We start from the raw sequence: 22,020 nt of genomic DNA, 5'->3' as shown, positions 1-22,020 counted from the left end.
AAGAAATAAGGAAAAGATTTTTTTAAAATGGAAGTACAATCACGGAAAATAGGAAAAGTATTTTGCATTTTTATGCAGCTACTTCCTAGCTAAATATCAAATGAAGGGATATTAGTAGTGACTACATGTGCAGTTACTTACAAGCCAGAGGAATAACCGGTGAGGAAAGACCAGACTGTTTATTAGGTTTCCATTAATCATAAACTATGCAAGGCATTTTGGGGAAGTAATGGTGGGTAGACAAAACCAAACAAACCAACAAAACCAAAACAAATTAAGGCATAGAACTTTAAACTGCATTTTATCTTACTACATAGTAATACAATTCTTAAATTATTAGGCACACACAAAATAAGGAATTTCCACATAACTCCAGCATTGTTTATTAAGAAACAGAATATTTTACTTTAAAGGGAATTATCAGCCGGGCGCGGTGGCTCACGCCTCTAATCCCAGTCTTTGGGAGGCTACAGTGGGCGGATCACTTGAGGTCAGGAGTTCCAGAGCAGCCTGACCAACATGGCGAAACCCAGTCTCTACTAAAAATACAAAAATTAGCCAGGCATGGTGGCGCATGCCCGTAATCCCAGCTACTTGGGAGGCTGAGGCAGGAGAGTTGCTTGAACCCAGGAGGCAGAGGCTGCAGTGAGCCAAGATGGCACCACTGCACTCCAGTCTGGATGACAGAGCGAGACTCCATCTCTAAATAAATAAATAAATAAATAAATAAATAAATGACATTATACTACTCAAAAATGGCAATTTATATTTGTGAAGAACTTCTGACTGTACTCAAGTTCAGGGTTAATTCTGCTTTGTTTCCTTCCAGAAGCTGTTATACAAGCTAACATACAAAAATAAAAGTGCTCCTAAATAAATGATATGTCCTGAAAAGCCCATAAACATTTCAGGTTACATTTCTCGATTCACTGTTAAAATTATGACTATGTATTTTTTAAAAGTTGTTTAACTTTTTCTATCCCTTGTATTCGCTCCTGGTGAAACGTTTCCACTACCTTATATTGTTATCACACTAAATTTAAATTTTATTTCAAACTAATTTTAAAATGTATTATCCTTGAATGAAAACTCTTCATTCTGTAATTATTGAAAGCAGTACCACTAGTATTAAACATATTACTATAACATTAATTTAAAAGGAACCCCTTTACTGCGTTAAAATGCCTAATGTTAAACAGCCTCCAACAATTATATAAAGGCTTAAAATAAGGTCAAAGGAAGAGAAGCATCAGGAAAAACTTTCAATGAAAACAAAAAATGTTTGCCAATCTTAAAAATTAAAATTACTCATATCATTGTGCACAGTATTTTTCTTGCTTCCAAATGAAAAGTTACAAGTGTTTATTTTGTATCTAACAGCTCTAGAAACATCAGTAGCTTGAGGAAGGTGTTCATTAAAACCAATTTTTTTACTCCTGCAGTTTGAATACTGAGAATGTTGACAGTTTGTAACACAATTGACCGATGTAACAATGCATAGTAACCCTTATAAAATCTAGAGTCATGGAAAGATACTTTCTAATATTGAAAAACCTTCACTTTGCTCTAAGTAACAAGTATAAATAACAACTAACATTTAATGAGTGCTTGTCTAGTAAGCAGTGATGTTTACCCTTATTTTCTATCATAGTAATCTACAATTTTTTGTTGTCTTTCTCCCCAAGTAATCTAGAAGCTCCATGGGGATAGGAACTTTGTCTTGTTCCTTACTGCCTGTCTAGCACCTGGTATGCTTAACACATGGTAGGAGGCACTGACACATAGTAGGCATATTATGCAGAACAACATATGCTTCATAACTTAGTATTCCAAATGTCCTAAACAGTCATGACTTAGAGGGTTATGAAAATGCAACAGAATAGAAAGCAGAGTTTATTACATTTAGTAGAATAAAAATTCTTCACTGAAACTTAGTTTATACGTACACATGTGTCCCATATAAAATTTATTTCTTACTATAGGTAAACATTTTAAGGAGTCTTAAAGTCGCTGCTTTATGGGATTATTTCATTTGCTCCCCACAATAACCCTATGGACAATTCCATAACTTCCATTATAACAGAATCGAAATTTCTAGATGTCATATATATTGTCCAAGGTGACAGCGCCATCTAAAAGTACAGACATTAAGTCCAACAGAGCTTAAAAGAAAATAAATACAGACATTACTTGTACAGATACTTGCTCATAGGGTAATGTGGTAAGACAATCTGAATTAATAAGGTTTTGATAATAGTAATTATGGCTTGATTAGATAGGCTTTGAAGACAGACAAGCCTGATAATACCTGGCTCTGCAACTAACCAGCTGTGTGGGCTCTGGCCTGTAATTCAACCTCTCTGAGCTTCGATTTCCCCATGTGTAAAATATTCATACAACTGTTGTAAGCTGTAGATGATTTACTGTATGCAAATAGCCTAGACCAATTAAATGGGGGCTGTTGTGATTAAAATAATTATTAGTGTTTCCTCCCACGGATCCTATAAATCACATTCAATCCACTATGCCATAATTTAAATGTGTAAAAACTGTGCATCAGACTTTTATTGGATTAAACAACAAAGTATGGGAACTGGGCAAAAATGACATAGAGCTATCCAAGAGTCTCTGCTGTCGCTGGTTGAGAAGGATGCCAAGATCAAGGAGTTGATTCAGGTAACTAAGGGAATCTGAGGAAACATCGTTGCTTAACTGTAAAAACTAAATCAAACTACTTCATCCTCCTCAGAAGACCACAGCAAACATCCATCTTGCTCCTCTGTAGCCTGGATGGGGCAGACCCAGGTGTTAGGAGACGCACCTGGTCTGCTCCCGCCCACTAGGCCCTGGGCACCTCGGGGCTAGGGACAGAGGTTTGGAGCAACTCACCCCGGAGACTCCGTTGATACTGCCCCAGAATCTCCTCCAGGGTAGAGTTCTCCGGGGACTTCGCCATGCACACACTCTAGGCCCAGAGCTGGGAGTTACGTGGAGAAATGTCCAGCTTTCTCCCTTCCGAAAACAGCAGGCCTGTGGCCGCGGAGCGCCCGCCTGCTTCCTGCCGTGGCTGTCACAGGGGAGCCTAGAATCCCTCACGAAGCTCGTGGGGGCTCTTCCCACCCACTGGCCCTCGCGTTGGACCTCGGGAGTTGTAGTCCTCATGTTCAGCGCCTCCAAGCTCGACAATCCTGAGAGCCTTCCAGCTACACTACAATTCCCAGAGACCACTGCGCACCAGGCGCTAGCTCGGACGGTTGGGCTGCCAGAGCCTGTTGCCAAGAGACAGGCTTGCAGGCCCCGCCCTTTTCCTCCAGCCCAGCCTGGTTTAGTCCCGCCTCCATCCCACTCTTCTGCTGCCTGGACCACCCCAAATGACAGAAAGGGTTCACTGAAGGCCTTGACGCTTCGAAATTTGCTAATATGCAGCAGTTGATCCCTAAGTTACTCAAGGACGCAGAGAGGAACCTCTGAACCCTGCTTCGGTTGCGATATTTTTTTAAACGGTCGAATAAATCCTCAAGAAATAGAAGCTCTAAATCCTCCAAACAGCCTAGATTGAAAACGCGGCCGACACTACAACTCCTAGCATGCCCAGTAACCGGACCTCCACTTGGAGTTGGCGCTCTGCCCGCTGGGAACTGTAGTCCTTGTTGGTTGCGGTCCCACCTAACTCCGAGGTCCTCTTCATTGTTCTAGCTGGTCTTTCGGGGCACGCCTGCGCAGTGGGCAAGCTGGAAAAACGTGTGGGTGAGACCCTCGCACAACCCCTTTTCATTGTCTGTGTCTGGCGCCTGCGCAGTAAGGAATCGTTGGAACTGGGCAGGAGGAGGGGATAGGGTCCGGCTCCTCGCCCTTTCCCGAGGCGCCTGCGCACTAGGCAGCCGCTCTTTGCCGTTACCGCTATGTGTGGGGCGTGTGTGGAATAACGTTATTGCCCAGCGGAGCTGAGGGCCCCGGAGCTCGACCGCAGCGGCAGCGACGACAACAGCGGCGGCGACGACGACGAGGTGGGGGGAGGACGGCGTGCGAGAGACTCACGGGACGCGACGCGCCCCGCCTCCCCCGTCCGGTCCCTCTCGCCACTGTGAGGGGTAAGTGATGCGATCGGCTGCTCGGTGTAGGCGCCGCAGCCGCCGCCGCGGCTGCTTTTCCACGTCCTGCTCCTCGGGTTTGCAGCGAGGACTCGGGCGCGGCCCGCCGCGGGGCGGGGGTGCGGGGCTGCGGGGCTGGACCGCGAAGGGGGCGCTTCCCGGATGCTCCGCGCGGCGCCGCCACCCCCACCCTCTGCCCGCCCAGGACCAGGGTCTGGACGGGACCACCCTTCCCATCCCCCACCCGCCGCCCTCGGGAGCTCCAGTCCTGCGGCCCCCCGGCTTTCCCGAGCCCCTTGCCGCCGCCTCCGCGTCCCCTAAGTGCATTGACTCATTTTCAGCTTTCTCCTGGCTTTGTGCAGCCCTCCCCCTTCCGCCGTAGCAGTTTGCGAGGGGTGCGGGCGGAGCATTGGAGGGAATGGCTGCGCTGTCGCTGGGGAAGGGATTTTTCCCCGATTGGAGCAGTTCCGCGGGCCGATCCCTTTTGTGTGGTTGGTTTTGAGGTGTGAGGCGGTTGGCGAGGTCAGGCGAGGAGCCTTTTGGACGCGTTGGGAGGGCGTGGAAGACGCGCTGTCATGCACCCTGCCAGGCGACTGCACCCCGCAGAGGCTCTGGCTCCGTAGTAAACCCGGGGGAGGAGAGAGTGGCTTCCTGTCGGCTTCATTGTCCTAGGATTCAAATATAGGGTTTTGGTACGTTTCGCTTCCATTTTATGCAAGCGATGAAAAAATAACATTTGCAGCTGCCTAACACAGGGCGGGAAGACGTGGGATTTGTCTACTAAGTCACAGAATCTCTGTTCGGTGGCGTTTCGTAGAGTTTTATTTATTTATTTAATTTATTTTTGAGGAATGTAAGGGAGACAGGGACTATGCCTGCTGGAGTCCAAGCACTGCCAAGGTGATCAATATAAAATTACTAGGTGACATTGGAGCCTGGGCTGGAGAGGGCCTGACAACGAAGCTGTTGTGTCAGGGAAATGAACCAGCAGAATTGTTTTTTCAATGGGCGGGTAATGCATTTATGTTCCTGAAGGAATAGATACATCTTTCCGTTTTATTTTTTAAGCAAGTAGAACAAACAAAACAACTGGCCCAGTTCATTTCTGTTTCCGAAGTTGTTACCTCATGTTTATTGTATTAATGAAAATTTAGCCATTTGGGAGGAATTTGGCGAAGCAGATGATACATTTGATTGAAAATGCATCTTTTAAAACGATTTCATCCTCAAGTTTACAATGCATACAGCCGTTTGCTGGCGTTGCTTCTTAAAACACACCAGAAGAGCGGATAAAGCAGGATGGGGAGGAGCAGGTGGAGGAATAATGGGAGAGGAGAGAGTGACATTTTGACTATAGCATCTGGATCTTCACTGGTATAACCCTAACTGGGTATGCTTCAGAGACTTAGGAATTCAGCTCTGGAAACAGTACACTGATGAATAGCAAGTTACGTATTTTTCTGTCATTTTTTAAAAAGTAAAACTAGGGCTGCCTTTAGCTCTTCCTAACTTTGTAGGTAACACGGAAGAGCCCAAGTGCACTTGACAGAGGAAGACACTAAAACTCAGAAAGTTAACTGACTTGTCTGCCCAAGCCTGACTGTTAATGGAAGGCAGAGCCAAATGAAACTCAAGGTCCATTCTGCAGAGTGATCTTTCCTGTGTCCCCCTAGCCCTTTTACCCTGTGAAAATGTATGGAAAGCTTCTTTACGCTCTCCTTGAGCAGGCTGTGACTATCACTGAACTTGATTCTCACCGTTATTAATCAGGTTCTTGCCTCTGCGATGTAAAAGTAGTAATTCTTCTGAAATGGACCTTTAGTTGTATAAAGTAACTTACTAAATGAGGAAAGATGTCCTAACATGTGCTTTTCATAAAAACGAAGTGTTGCAGTGTTTCCCCTACTACTTAATGGTAGGTTTTAGTATTATTTCTTGAAAATCAATAGTATTTTATAATAATATGATGATAACTCTATAGGCTGTGTTAAAAATAAAATTTCTGCATAACAAGAGCCTGTGATGTTTATTTTACCACAGTTAATGAGTTGTAATCATTAATGAGTTATTAGTGATTACTTTCAACTTAAACTAGAATTTACATTTTAAGATATATTAACTTTGTTTTTTATTGGGTTGATTTTGCCATAAAGTACTCTTTTCTTGCCTTATAATTTTAATCGTTTAATTTTATGTTGCATTTTAATAGACTTCTTTAAAGGATTTATTATTTATCTTAAATTTCAACTTTAAAAAATGTGTAACTAAATTTCAGTGTGTGGAATTATATTCAATCATGCTTTAAATGTATTTTACTGGTAAATTTCATTGTGTTCTGAGATTATTTTGTATGGAAATAATCTGCCTGTTCCCTATTTTAACATTAGAATAGTGAAATTTATACTGTAAACCTTAGCATACATTCTGCATATTAATGCTGCTATGGTACTTTTTAAAATTCTGTGCCTCGTGATTTGTTTGATTTGTTCTAAGTATCAGTTTCTTGTTCCTTTTTATCTACTGAAAAAAAGAACTAGTTTTATTATTGTATCTGATTGCAATTAGATAATGCTCATCTAGTACTAAATATTGTATATGCTTAAGTTTTTTTGTCAAAATTTTTTTTATTCCACAAAATTCTATTCCTGAAAAATATTTTTTCTATACTAATTAATATGTAAAGACTTTTCTTTCTTATCTGTCCCAAACACTGGGATGTTAAGCAGTGTACTTTTCAACTAAGTATCTGACAGACAACCTGATATTTAATTGCTAACTAAAATATCTGTACAGTTGCAAATTATTCTGGAAGTATAACAAAAGAGCAGTTACATGCCATTTGAAGAATGCTTGGTAAGTAGATAATATTGACTGAAGCATTCAATATTGATCTGTTTCATTAAGAAATGGGATACTTTTGATGGGAAGAAATATCAGACCATCTTTATCTCATTAATAACCAAAATTTCTAATCAAATACCCTAGGTTTTGATTTACTTACTCAAATATTTCATGAAGGATTGTTCAGCAGTGAGTTAGCCATTGTGAGAGAGAAAAAACATCTGTCTGGTAGTGTGGTTGATTAAACTGGATATATTGTACAGTTTAGCAGAAATGTTTTAGCCAAAGCCAGTGACATAGCCAATGTGTGTTACCGGTAAAGCCCACTTTTGTATCAAATAAAGGTGCAGAAACAAAACAGCAAAAGCAAAGTTAAAGAAAACTTCATAAAATCTACTTACATACAAACAGGGATTGTGACAAAGTATAGAAGTGGAGAAGAATCCCAAGCATGCATTGTTGAGGTCTGAAAAACAAATGACACATAGCAGAGAACAAGTCATTTTTTAGGTATATCCATAATTAATAAATGATATAGAAAATATTACCCTTTGAAACACAATATTTATTGAATAGTTGAATAATACCTACTAAATATTGAACATCTCCTGAAGTGTGTCTGTGATGTGTGTGTATTTAATTTATGCAACAAATTTCTAAATTAAGGTATTAGTTTTACACATTGAAAAAATTTGAAGCATAAAGTTAGTGAATAACTTTGCCTCTGTGTTACACATTCCTAACTGATAGGGCCTATAATTGAACCTTCGTCTTTCTGGCTAAAGCCAAAATTCTTTCTACTCATCTTAGTAAGTTAAAGAGTACCACTTGTTTCCTTACTCTGGTTCATACAATTTTAGAATTCAAGGGAACTTTAGAAGTCAGCTCATACAATGTGCCACCCACTACTAATATCTCTGAGATATTATTAGGTCCAACTTCTCCACAAACCCTTCCCTGGACATAGAAAAGCCTGTTTAGCTTCCAAAAAGTGTAACAGGAAGATCTTACTTAAATTGAGCTAGTAGCTGCTTTTACTATATAACTTCTTCCCATTGGTTGCAATTCAGTCTTTAGAAGTAAGATGAAGTAAGGTTTTTCTCAGTGTATTAACTAGATTTTCTCTTGTCTAAATGTTAACAACACCTCCAACTTCATGTAATTTCCTTTGCCATCCCTCACATCTCTAAGTTGGATTCAATCAGTTCTGTCAGTGCCATTCTTTGTGTTCTGAGCTTGTTTCCATATTTAATTCTGCAGTTAGGGTCTGAATGCAAAGTGCAGTGAAATTGTCCCTTTTCTTATTTCAAGCCATACACACTTGTGTTTAAAGTCTAAAATTGTATCAACTCTTTAACAACAGTAATCTCTGCTAATTCAAAGCAAAAAAACAGAGAGAGAGAGAAACGTTACATGGCTTCTCAAGTTATAGTTATGTAATTCAAGGGATTATTTTTTGAGATTTTATTCTCCTTTTCTAATGTTCATAAATGGCCTTTATTAAATGATAGTGTTAGTAACACCTGTTAATGATAGGTGTTAAGTTTCTTTTGATGTTGGTCATGGGGTTTTGTTTTCTTTTAGTGTTCCTAATTAACCAATAAAAAGTTGGCAGCCTTATGTTGATTCTTACTTTGTTTTCTAGAAAATTGGTCTGGAAACCACTGACGTAGTCAACATAAATCAACATTTTTACACGTAGCTAGATCTGTCCCATTGTGTATATACACACTGATGATGTTTTTAAAGCAGTATTTTACCATTGCACCCTATTAAATTTCATCTCCGTGAACGTAGCCATAGTTAAAACTTGGGATCTTCTTGAATCATGATTCGTTCATCCAAGGGATTAGCTTTCCTTCCTGGCTTTTTGACATTTATAAATTTAACAGGGCAAACTCTTATGTCTTCATCCTGGCCATATACTTAATATAGCCAAGGACGAAGCCATGCACATTTATAAATAGAATACATGTTACGTAAATAAAAGATGCTGGGAAGAAAGGTGACACAAAAATAATGAAAACCATTTGGATGGCTTTTGTTTGTTTGTTTTTTGGGGTTTTTTGTTTGTTTGTTTTTGTTTTTGTTTTTTTGAGACGGAGTCTTGCTCTGTCTCCAGGCTGGAGTGCAGTGGCGGAGTCTCAGCTTACTGCAACGTCCGCCTCCTGGATTCAAGCTATTCGCCTGCCTCAGCCTCCCGAGTAGCTGGGACTACAGGCGTGCCTGGCTAATTTTTTGTATTTTAGTAAAGACAAGGTTTCAGCATGTTGGCCAGGATGATCTTGATCTCCTGACCTCATGATCCACCGCCTAGGCCTCACAAAGTGCTGGGATTACTGGTGTGAGCCACGGCACCTGACCTTCTTTTGTTTTTTAAATTAAAGAGAAAACCATTATATCCTTCAGTAGTAAAGGAATTAGATGAAGTTTACAATATAGTGGAGGATATGGATAATTCTTTTATGATATAAAGTCACGTAAGGATAGATGCGATGAAGAAAAATTAATCAAGGTAAAGAGATAGTGATGGACGACTGCTCTTTTAAATTTATTTTCAAATGTTCATTCAGGTAGTTTTCAAATAATATGTTGAAAAGAAATAATATGAAAAACCTCTTCACCCTACATCTTGTCTGCTGAGTTACCACTTTTGCCAATCCAGTAAGTAGCTATTTTTATTATTTCTTACGTATTCTTCAGTGAACTTTTTTTTTTTTTTTTTTTTTTTTTTTTTTTTTTTTTGAGACAGAGTCTTGTTCTGTCACCTAGGCTGGGATGCAGTGGCAGGATCACAGCTCATTGCAGCCTTGACCTGCTGGGCTTAAGCGATCCTCCCACCTCAGCCTGTTGAGTAGCTGGGACTACAAGTATGTGCCACCATGCCCAGCTAATTTCTTGTAGAGATGAGGTCTCACTATGTTGCCAAGGCTGGTCTTGAACTCCTGAGCTTAAGTGATCCTCTTTCCTCAGCCTCCCAAAGTTCTGGTATTACAGGCATGAACCAACATGCCTGGCCATGAATTTTTCTTTACCTCAAGCAAATATAAATATATATTTTGTGTCCCCTGTATGACACAAAAAAATAGCCTCTTTATCCACTATGCTACACCTTGAGAACTGTTTTAGAGTGGTTAGGGAATCCCTCTTTCTGAGGTGACATTTAGCAGAGAGCTTGCATTAGGTAAGGAAGCAAGCCTGTAGGTATCTGAGTGGAGAGTATTCTACTCTGGTGCAGTGGTTTTGAGGCAGGAACGGGATAAGTCAATTTGGAGAATACTGTGGCTGAAGGTGAGTGAGGAAAAGGTGCTTATAGGAGGAAATGAGGTTGCATAGAGATTTTATTGGTTGATTTTAAGTACTGTGAGTGTTCATTGGAGGATTTTGAGCACAGCCCAAAAGATGGTTTATATTTTTAAAGAATGGCTCTGGGTATTCTTTAAGCCACTGGGAACCATGAGATAAGCGAGGAAATGACTGGAATGATCTGGTTTAAGAGACGTTAATGGTTTAGAGTAGAGCGACAGTAGTGGCATTAGTGAAAGTTATTAGGTTCTGGCTTTAGAGAGTCAAACGTTTTGGACATGTTGGTTTGAAGTGTCTGTTAAACACCTAAGAGGACACCTCAGGTAGGCAGTTGGAGATGTGAGTCAAGAATTCAGAGGAGAGGTTTGGACTGAAGATAGTTAAATGTTAAGCATCACCAGTAGACTTAAAGGGATCTCTCGGGTAGGGAGTTAGACGGAGAAGAGATCCAGAAATTGAGAACTTGTACTTTCCACATGGAAAGCTGAGCAAAAGAGAAGGTGCCATCGAGGAGGATTGAAAAGTGGCCAGTGAGGTGTGAGGAAACTGAAGAGTATATTGTCCCACAAGCCAAGTAAAGGAAGTATTTTTAGAGATAAGGAGTGACCTGTATCACCTTTAATCACCTAAATACTTCCTAAGAAATCAGGCAGTATCCTCTTTCTTTCTGAACGGTCTCTGAGAAAGCAATTTCCTTTCTTCCATCTGGTTTATCAACATGAATGTTCACAGTTATTCTCCCCTGGAAACTACGAAATCTAAAGCCCTGAACAAAGTTTTACTCATGAAGAGGCCAATGCTGTTCCTACGTGGATGGGTATGGCCGCTGCTGCTGCCTCTATGTTTGAACAGGAGAAGCGATGCTGTTGCATGGGAAGAATTTTTCAGGAAGCTAGTGATAGGCCAGCTACCTCAGAGCTTTATTGTGGTAGCCAAATGAGGTGGATGTAAAAGCCAAATGAAAGGTATAACTGCAGGTAGGGGTCTCCTTCCCTTACTGCCCCAAGTGTGGTACCAACTTGATGGTGTTAGATTTGAAGAACTATGTATGTTGGCAAATAAAAATATTTTTCATTTTGAGTCTGTAGGAATGTTTTTTTTACTTCCTCTGCATTCTATCCCCATAGGCAGTTTTGCACATCATTTTATAATATTCTTGAGGGTAGAGGAAAGGGCTTGATGCTAGAAAGAGGATAAAAACAACCAGGCCGGGCGCAGTGACTCACACCTGTCATCTCAGCACTTCGGGAGGCCGAGGCGGGTGGAACACCTGAGGTCAGGAGTTCGAGACCAGCCTGGCCAACATGGTGAAACCCTGTCTCTACCAAAAATACAAAAATTAGCCAGGGGTGGTGGCGCAGGCCTGTAATCCCAGCTACTCAGGAGGCTGAGGAAGGAGAATTGCTTGAGCCCAAGAGAAGGAGGTTGTAGTGAGCCAGGATTACATCACCGTACTCCAGCCTGGGCAACAGGGTGAGACTCCATCTCAAAAAAAAAAAAAAAAACCAAGTTTTAAGATAATAGCTTTTTTCCCCAATCCTGAATTCATCCTTTAATTCTAAACTGTCCAGATAAAGAGACTTTAGGTGGAAAAGTGAGCAATGCTTACGGTTTTTTCCCTAGGCCGGCCAGGAAGACTTTCTTCTTTTAACCAACTTTTTTCTGGAAGGTGTTCAACTCAGTACTGGTTTGTCACGTTACACAGAATAGAAAAAGTGCACATTCAAAGCTTAGGGACTGGTTAGGGGTTTTGAACGCTTGGCAGCCAGCTAGAAACTGATTTGAGGAAACAGGAGGGTAGGAGAAATGAGTCCCCTTGATGATAATAGGGGTTAAGTGCAAAATACTTATTTTGGTGAAAAAGGAGCATCGCAAATGCAGGACTTTGTGCAGTCAGCTTTTGGAGGCAGTGGGGCTATACCTGCACAACATTTAGGTATCTTGCAAACCTTGTATAATATGATTTGCTATGGTTGGTCATTACATACTTCTCCTCAGATAAAAAGAAATGCATATAATGCATTGCAAATTGAAGGCCCTTTTATTTTTTAATACTTTTTTATATTAAAAATCTAATCCTAATACATGGCAGAAAATTTAGAAAACAAGATTTTCTACCATTAAGTACTATTATAATCCCACTAGCCAGTAGCCGTGTTATATAATCTTGTCTATTCCAGTTTAATTTGGTAACATTTTATCATGAAGTTAAACTTTTTGGCTCCAACTTTTAATGGTGGTATAGAGTCTGTCTTCTGAAACATATCATCTACTTACATACAATTTATGAAAATTAAAGATATTTTTTAAATTGCATTTTTAAAATTGTAAACAACAGGCCGGGCGCAATGGCTCATGCCTGTATCCCAGCACTTTGGGAGGCCGAGACTGGCAGATCACTTGAGGTCAAGAGTTCAAAACCAGCCTGGCCAACATGGGGAAACCCCGTCTCTACTAAAAATACGAAAATTAGCTGGGCTTGGTAGTGCACACCTGTAATCCCAGCTACTCGGGAGGCTGAGCAGGCGAATTGCTTGATTCCAGGAGGCAGAAGTTGCAGTGAGCTGAGATTGCTCCACTGCACTCCAGCCTGGGCAGCAGAGCGAGACTCTGTCTCAAGAAATAAAAAATAAAAAAATAACACTGTAATGGACATTTCTAACTCTGAATTTCTGTGCAAATCAATGTTTTTCTTTGATTTCAACAAATTATGGTTAAAATACAATGCAGATACAAATGCAGAATTCTACTAATTAAACCTTTTCTAACTTCAATAAAATTACCCCCTCCAGTTTATATCAGTTTATTCTTTTACCACTGGCATATAAAACTGTGTGTTCCTTCAACCCTTCATCAGTGCTGAATATTGCATATCTTTTTAAAAATTTGCTTTCTTTTTTCTTTTTTTTGAGGCAAGGTCCTGCTCTGTTGCCCCGGCTAGAGTGGAGTGGTGTGATCGTGGTTTGCTACAGCCTTTACCTCCTGGAGGCAAGGGATCCTACCCACTCAGCCTCCCAGGTAGCTGGGACTGTAGGCATGGGCCGCCATGCACATCTAAGTTATTTTATTTTATTTTATTTTATTTGAGACGGAGTCTCGCTCTGTTGCCCAGGCTGGATTGCAATGGCGTGATCTCGGCTCACTGCAACTTCTGCCTCCCAGGTTCAAGCGATTCTCCTGCTTCAGCCTCCTGAGTAGCTGGGATTACAGGCGCACACCACCACACCTGGCTAATTTTTGTATTTTTAGTAGAGATGGGGTTTCACCATGTTGGTCAGGCTGGTCTCGAACTCCTGACCTCATGATCTGCTCACCTCAGCCTCCCAAAGTGCTGGGATTACAGGCGTGAGCCACCCACCACACTGGCCAAGTTTTTTTTATTTTTCACAGAGACAAGGTCTCATTTTATTGCCTAGGCTGGTCTCAAACTCCTGGGCTCTAGCAGTCGTCCTGTCTCAGCCTCCCAAAGTGGTGGGATTACAGGCATGAGCCACCCAATCTGGACAGTTTTGCCACTTTGATAAACAATAACCAAAAAAAACCTTATTTAAATTTCTCTTACCGGTAACACTTAACATTTTAAAAAAATATGCTTATTGGCCATTGTATTTCCGATCTGAATTGCTTGTGTGTGTTCCTTTTGCTTGTTTTTTTCTAAAGGATTGTCCGTCATTATATTCACTTGTGACAGATTCTAGGATCACCATACTTCTGTTGTATCCCCTTGCTACCCTCACTTGTAACAGCTTTTGTGTAATAGATACTGTAAAAAATTTTTCCCAGATTGTCATTGCCTTTTAAATTTGTTATTTTTACCCAACAAAGATTTTAACATGTGTATAATCAAATTTCTCATTTCCTTTTTCTTATGAAATAATCTCACTACCCAAAATTTTATTAAATTCATGCCTGTCGTATTTGTGATTTGAATTTTTACATACAAATGTGTTAATTGATAATGTTTTTTTGAATGTGTTTAGTCATATATAGCCTGCTGTGTCAGTTTATTGTATAACTCCCCAGAGTTTTTACTTTCTTTTTTCTTTTTACTATCTTTTTTTTCTTTTGTTTCACTTTGTCCTCCAGACTGGAGTGCAGTAGGGGGGATCTCGGCTCACTGCAGCCTGGATCTCTTGGGCTCAAGTGATCCTCCTGCCTGAGTTCCCCAAGTAATTGGGAATACAGGGCACGCGCCCCCACGCGCAGTTAATTTTTTCGTATTTTGGGTAAAGATGGGGTTTCACCGTGTTGCCCAGGCTGGTCTCAAGTTCCTGAGCTCAAGCTGTCTGCGTGCCCAAGACTCCCAAAGTGCTGGGATTACAAGTGTGAGCCACGACGCCTGGCCCAGAGTTTTTACTTTCTAAACTATTTGTTTTTTAATTTCCTCTTTTCACTAGAATTAAATTGGGAGATACATTTTTGAGGGTGAGTGTGAGATGCACGGAGCTCTCTGTTTTGGTGGGGTGGTTATTCTAGATTTTTTCTTTTTTTAAAATGGAAATTCTCAGATATACAGGAAAGTTGAAAGAATTTGACAGTGACCACTCATATGCTCACCATGTTGATTCTACCAGTAACACAGTACCAGTTTTATCACATACCTAGCCGTTTATTCATCATTCCATTTATCATTGTATCTTGTATTTTGATGCATTTCAAAGTAAATTGCAGATATTAGCATTTGTGTGTGTCTGACTAAAGTACTCTTAAATTAATTGAGGCTAATCATGTTTCAGTTTTACATTTTCTGAATGTACTATTGAAATATTTTCCAACCTATCACTGTTATATTAAAAAAGACAGTTAAAAAATGAACATACTGTTTTTCACTCCAGTAGTTTTGGTGAAGTAGGTGTTTCTGTAAACAGCTAACTACATTGACACATGACATTGAGTTATTCCTTTTGGGGGTAGGGCGTGTGTGTGTGTGTGTGTGTGTGTGTGTGTGTGTGTGTGGTATCTACTTTTAAAGAGGAATGATGACCGGGCGTGGTGGCTCCTGCCTGTAATCCCAATACTTTGGGAGGCTGACGCAGGTGGATCACGAGATCAGGAGTTCGAGACCAGCCTCGCCATCATGGTGAAACCCTGTCTCTACTTTAAAAAAAATACAAAATGAGTCAGGCCTGGTGGCACGCAGCTGTAGTCCCAGCTATTTAGGAGGCTGAGGCAGGAGAATCGCTTGAACCCAGGAGGCGGAGATTGCAGTGAGCTGAGATCACCCCACTGCACTCCAGCCTGGGTGACAGAGCAAGACTCCATCTCAAATAAATAAATAAATAAATCAGTATGGTAAGTTGAATTTTGTTTCTGTTTTTTAAGCTAAAGAGCTATTTAGTGAAGCTTATGTTGTTTCTCTAATCCAGAGGTTCTACCCTTTAGTATCTAATCCAGGAGTAAATTATTCGTTCTAAATTTTATATCTTACTACATTCCACTTCCACTATCCCCCTACCCTTCTTTACCTACATAAGGAATTATATGTTGGGCCATTTAGTAAAAAATAAGAGCCCTTGCTTGAAGTTTTACCCCATGACTCCTTCCTTCCTTTCTCACTCCCTCCCTCTCACTCTGTCGCCCAGGCTGGAGTGCAGTGGCATAATCGTAGCCTACTGCAGCCCCAAACTCCTGGGCTCAAGCGATCCTCCTGTCTCGGCCTCCCAAAGCACTGAAATGATAGGCATGAGCCACCTCACTTAGCCTTTATCCTATGATTGTAAGTGGTGTACAACAAATTCCGCAATGTTAAGGATCTACTATAAAGAATCAATAATTCAAAATTTAGGGCCGGGCACAGTGGCTTATGCCTGTAATCCTAGCAGTTTGGGAGGCCGAGGCAGGCGGATCACCTGAGGTCCGGAGTTCAAGACCAGCCTGACCAACATGGAGAAACCCCGTCTCTACTAAAAATACAAAATTAGCTGGGCGTGGTGGTGCATGCCTGTAATCTCAGCTACTTGGGAGGCTGAGGTGGGAGAATCGCTTGAACACGGGAGGGGAAGGTTGCAGTGAGCCGAGATGGTGCCATTGCACTCCAGCCTGGGTGACAGAGCAAAACTCCATCTCGGAGGGGGGAAAAAAATTCAAAATTTATAAATTGGAGAGGTAGGAACAAATAGAATCCAACTTGGTGAAAGGTAATTAAAGTAAAATTTAGAGCTTTAGGGAGGGTACCATACGCTGGGGACAAGGGGATGGGACCGTTTGGTATCTAGAAGAAGCAGGTCTAGTGTTTATTGTGAGTAACATTTAGAGCATAACTCATTGGCCGGGCGCGGTGGCTCACGCCTTTAATCCCAGCCCTTCGGGAGGCTGAGGCAGGCGAATCACGAGGTCAAGAGATTGAGACCATCCTGGCTAACACAGTGAAACCCCATCTCTACTAAAAATACAAAAATTAGCGGGGCGCGGTGGCGGCGCCTGTAGTCCCAGCTACTCCAGAGGCTGAGGCAGGAGAATGGCGGGAACCCGGGAGGCGGAGCTTGCAGTGAGCGGAGATCACGCCACTCACTCTAGCCTGGGCGACAGAGCGAGACTCCGTCTCAAAAAAAAAAAAACAAACATAACTCATCACTAGAATCTGGCACCTTTTCCTAGTGGATATTGGGTGGATTCCAAATTAACATCCCCTGCCCTTCAAATATAATAAGATGAGGGGTAGGAATCGTTCATCAAAGAATGCTGTGTTGACAACCATTTGCTTTCATCTACTTCTCAGATGTCTGCTCTTGCCACTAAGATTTCTAATGTTTGACTTTCCTTTCTCTCTTGTTCTTGGGCCCAATTTGTAGTCTCCTCCTCCAGTCTGCGTTCTAAATCAGTACATTATGCTTTTCCTGTGCTGTAATATCTTTTCTGTTTCTTTTTGATCTTCCTAGTCAGCTTCATAGCCCACTCTGCCTACCCTCCCGTATTGTCAGCCCATGCAGTCCAAGCTGAAGGAGTCTATTTGAGAGATTAGAAAATATACTTTTGGGTTTTTTTTGTTTTTTTGTTTTTTTTTAATGAGACGGAGTTTTGCTCTTGTCGCCCAGGCTGGAGTGCAGTGCCGCCATCTCGGCTCACTGCAACCTCTGCGTCCCGGTTTCAAGGGATTCTCCTGCTTCAACCACCCCATTAGCTGGGATCACAGGCGCCCGCCGCACGCCTGGCTAATTTTTGTATTTTTAGTAGAGACAAGTTTTCTCCATGTTGTCAGGCTAGTCTCAAACTCCTGACCTTAGGTGATCCACCCGCCTCGGCCTCCCAAAGTGCTGGGATTACAGGCGTCAGCCACCACTCCCGGCCTACATTTTCTTGATATAGTTAGGATAATTTCTTTATAGCTGTCATCATATCATTACCTTCTTTTATATTTTAAAATACCTTTATAGAAGGTGTTTTCATTCACAAAGCAGTCATTTTAGTTGTAGTGGCATTTTGGTAAAGGAAAGGATGTTGTTAACATTGTTTTATAAGGCAATTAAATTATTAGTGCCTGGTTTTTTGCACTTTCTAGTTCTGTAGTCTTAATGGGGAGCACACCTGTAGTTTGCACCAGTTGGCCTGAACTGAATCTGTGATTCAAAATATTCATATTCCTTAGTACTTCTAAATAATTCATGCAAAAAGTTGTGTTTTATTAACTTTTCATTTTTGTGTTCAGAGGTACCCTCCTACACAAAATAAAATTTGCCTTCTGCAATTCCCTGTTCATTTAGATGTTATTAAAACTTTGAACTTTGTTTTCATAGTGTGAAAATGGAATATTAAGCACTTTGTTGTTGAAATTAGTGCTTCTGGCTGGGTGTGGTGGCTCACACCTGTAATCCTAGCACTTTGGAAGGATGAAGTGGGAGAATCACCTGAGGTTAAGAGTTCAGGACCAGCCTGGCCAACATGGTGAAACCTCGTCTCTACTAAAAATACAAAAATTAGCCAGGCAAGGTGGCAGGCACTTGACATCCCAGCTACTTGGGAGGCTGAGGCAGGAGAATCACTTGAACACAGCAGGCAGAGGTAGCAGTGAGCTGAGACCGCACCATTGCACTCCAGCCTGGGCAAGAGAGCAAAAACTCTGTCTCAAAAAAATAAAATAAAATAAAATAAATACATAAATCAGTGCCTCTTAAACTGTGCACAGTGGTGTCTACAGAATTAAAAAAAAAATACAGATACCTATACCTTACCAGTTATATTATGATTATAAGTTGAAGTCTTCAAGTATGAAGCCTGGACGTTGATAAATACATACACACATAAAAGTGTGCTTGTGTGTACAAATCTCCACAAGTGATTCTAGGTCTAAGAGCCATTAGCTTAAGGTGATCTCCTTAACCAAGGGTGTTCTTCTGAGGAAATAAGGTGGAACATCTAACAGTGGTGGTGAACGGCTTAACTTTCAAAGTGAGGAGATGAATATTGAAACTGATCCTATGAATTGCTTATTGCAATTCTAGTCTGATTTATTTTATATTAAATGGATTGTGTTCTTTTTTTTTTTTTTTGTGACAGAGTTTCTTGTTGCCCAGGCTGGAGGGCAGTGGTGCGATCTCAGCTCACTGCAACATCCACCTCCCAAGTTCAAGTCATTCTCCTGCCTCAGCCTCCTGAGTAGCTGGGATTACAGGCATGTGCCGCCACGCCTGGTTAATTTTGTATTTTTACCAGAGACGGGGTTTCACCATGTTGGCCAGGCTGGTCTCAAACTTCTGACTTCAGGTGGTCCAGCCTCCTCGGCCTCCCGCAGTGCTGGAATTACAGGGGTGAGCCATCACCACGGTCGACCAGATTGTATTCATATTACTAAGTAATCAGAAAATTCCCAATGAATTTTATGTCAGATTTCTAATATGGCTATTGGCCTCTTGATAAAACTTCACCAGAAAAAGTTTGTATTGTGCCACTACTACCTATTAATGTTTGCTGAACATTTACTAAAGTTTCAGGCATCCATACAAGGTACAAGAGATACCAGGATTACTAATAGTCACTTTACTCAAGCAACTCAGTTTATAAGGGAAAATAGACAAAAATAAGTATATTTTGTACGACGAAGTTTAGGAGTTGCTGTAGGTGTATGTGAAGGGCAGCATAGATGATGAGAATTGGGAGGCTGGGAATTCTATGGGTGTTTTCCTGGGGGAAGTGGTTGCTGAGAAGCTCACTATGAAAGGTCTTGGGACTGCACAGAGCTTTCACTTTCAAATTCAGTTGAACATGGAACACAAGGGAGGGGCAGAGTAACATGGGGAGCTAACAGGGCTTTTTACTCAAAACTGAAGAGTTTGAATTCTATCTGGAACTCTACAGGGAGCTATTGAAAATTGGGGAGTGAAATTATTAGATTTACTTTTATAAATGTAATTTTGATAGCTGGATAGAGGAAGGATTTGGAGAGTGGGAGGTTAGAGACAAGGGATTCAGGTAAAAGAGTTCTGCAGTAATTTATTGGTAAGTACCAGTGGGATAAGAGGAAAGGCACCAAGCAAGATATTTAGGAGGTGGAATCAAAGGGACATAATGACTTACCTAAATAAAGTGGGAGTGGGAGATAAGATATCTGGGCAGTTGGTGATGCCATTCACTAAGACAGGGAGAACAGGAAAAAAGGCACATTTCTTTAGATGAAAGCGTTCTGTTTTTTAAAAATTAAATCTGAGGACCTTGAACTGAAAATGACTAGTAAGCAGTTAGAGGGAAGGTCTGGATCTTGTAAAAAACGTTTTGACTTGACATTATATGTGTGACATTATAATAAGCAATATTGGAAGCCCAGGGTTTTCAAAGAAGTCCCAAAGGGATTATGTATAGGGAAGTAACCTCCTAAAAACAGAATTTAAAGAAAAAGTAGACACTTTAAAAGAGATTGAGGAGTGCCCACAGAAGTGAGAGGAAACCAGAGTGATGTTTGTAGAAGGCAAGAATGGTCAAAGATATTGAGAGGTAATTTAAGATAGCAATACTAGAGATCATTAGATTTAACAATTAGGAGGACACTTTCAACCATGAACTATTAGCACCATAGTTCAAATTCCAAAACTTACTTTGACTTCAGAAATTCAAATTTACTAATATGTGGACTGAGTTCTGTTATAAAATTACTTTCTGATTAGGTGATTTGAGTTTTTCTTTAATACATGTATATACACCATACACTCTAGTACGTTTATTATAAGAAAATTCAAACATAATGAGGAAAATTATACTTTTTTTTTTTTTTTTTTGAGATGGAGTCTCGCTCTGTCACCCAGGCTGGAGTGCAGTGGCCGGATCTCAGCTCACTGCAAGCTCTGCCTCCCGGGTTCACGCCATTCTCCTGCCTCAGCCTCCCGAGTAGCTGGGACTACAGGTGGCCGCCACCTCGCCTGGCTAGTTTTTTGTATTTTTTAGTAGAGACGGGGTTTCACCGGGTTAGCCAGGATGGTCTCGATCTCCTGACCTCGTGATCCGCCCGTCTCGGCCTCCCAAAGTGCTGGGATTACAGGCTTGAGCCACCACGCCCGGCCTTATACTTTTAAAAAATGTATCTACCATTAGGTTTTGGGTTACTTCCACTTGTTGACTATTAATGCCAATAATTTTTTATCCATGTTAGCTTCTTTTTATCCTCAAAATTGCAGAAGCTTTTCTCTAAATGAAATATATCAATATTCTTTTATTTTTTTATTTTTATTTTTTCCAAGACAGTTCACTGTGTTGCCCAGGCTAGAGTACAATGGCACAATCTTGGCTCACTGTGTCCTTGACCTCCTGGGCCCAAGCAATCTTTCTGCATCAGCCTCCCTTGTAGCTAGCACTACAGGTGCATCACCACACCTGGCAATTTTTTTTTTTAATTTTTTTGAGAGACAGGGTGTCACTTTGTTGCGTAGGTTGGTCCTGAATTCCTAGGCTCAAGCAGTCCTCCCACCTCGGCCTCCCAGGGTTCAGTATTCTTTAGGCTGGCTGTGCCTAGCAATTCCCTCCCTTAAGAGAATTCTTGTATTTCACCTTCTCAATCAAACTACAAAGAAATTCCACTGAACTATTACATACCTCATGGCGTAGAGGTATGTAATAGCCCTAGGTATGTACATACCTCTGGTAAAGATAAACCTAATCACTTTAAACATCCGTAGCCTAAGAATTACAGTATATGAAAGAACAGTCTTGCCAGTGCAATGAATATTTAAAAATTTTAGACAGAAGATAGACCCGATTGTTTAAATTTACTAATGTGTATGAAAGTCATAATGATGCTATCTTTTTTGAGATGGAGTCTCGCTCTGTTGCCCAGGCTGGAGTGCAGTGGCGCAATCTCGGCCCACTGCAACCTCCACCTGCCAGGCTCAAGCAATTCTTCTGCCTTAGCACCCCCAGTAGCAGAGATTACAGGCATCCGCCACCACATCCAGCTAATTTTTTATACTTTTAGTAGAGATGGGGTTTCACCATATTAGCCAGGTTGGTCTCGAACTCCTAACCTCAGGGTGACCCACCCTCCTCGGCCTCCCAAATTGCTGGGATTACAGGTGTGAACCACCATGCCTGGCCTATAGTGATACTCTCTTAATTAAATTAAAATACAAGAGCACTTAATTTTCTTTTGATTAAATTTTTCTTTTCCGCATGCATTATTTTATCAGCCATTCTGCATGTTTATATACGGTAAGTATGAAATATTTAACGAAAGCCATCCTTAAGGTAAATAATAGTGTCATTTGTTGGTTTGAGAACTGAACTAGCTAGAGTACCACTAGCCACGTATGAATATGTAAATTTAAATTAATTAAAATTAAATGAAATTTAAAATTCATCTTTT

General features: G+C 41.1%; 2 protein-coding genes across 7 annotated transcripts in view; one reads left to right on the top strand and one right to left on the bottom strand.

The window, feature by feature from the left end:
* The window catches only part of SDCCAG8 (serologically defined colon cancer antigen 8), a 246,914-nt gene extending 243,742 nt beyond the window's left edge, over nt 1-3,172 (bottom strand). For 3 of the 4 annotated variants that reach the window (XM_025361809.1, XM_025361824.1, XM_025361831.1), the window contains exon 1: nt 2,890-3,172. In XM_025361809.1, coding sequence (XP_025217594.1) covers nt 2,890-3,162 — 273 coding nt within the window. In that variant the 5' untranslated portion in view covers nt 3,163-3,172. The remainder of the gene's footprint in view (nt 1-2,889) is intronic. The other variant, XM_025361815.1, reaches the window with a different exon arrangement.
* The window catches only part of CEP170 (centrosomal protein 170), a 130,287-nt gene continuing 111,438 nt past the window's right edge, over nt 3,172-22,020 (top strand). For all 3 annotated transcript variants that reach the window (XM_025361798.1, XM_025361790.1, XM_025361781.1), the window contains exon 1: nt 3,172-4,091. The gene's annotated coding sequence lies outside the window, so the exon portion shown is untranslated. The remainder of the gene's footprint in view (nt 4,092-22,020) is intronic.

Source organism: Theropithecus gelada, chromosome 1, assembly GCF_003255815.1.
Source record: "Theropithecus gelada isolate Dixy chromosome 1, Tgel_1.0, whole genome shotgun sequence".
Taxonomy (NCBI): domain Eukaryota; kingdom Metazoa; phylum Chordata; class Mammalia; order Primates; family Cercopithecidae; genus Theropithecus; species Theropithecus gelada.
The sequence above is the reverse complement of the archived record's forward strand: the minus strand, read 5'-3'. Positions and strand labels throughout refer to the sequence as shown.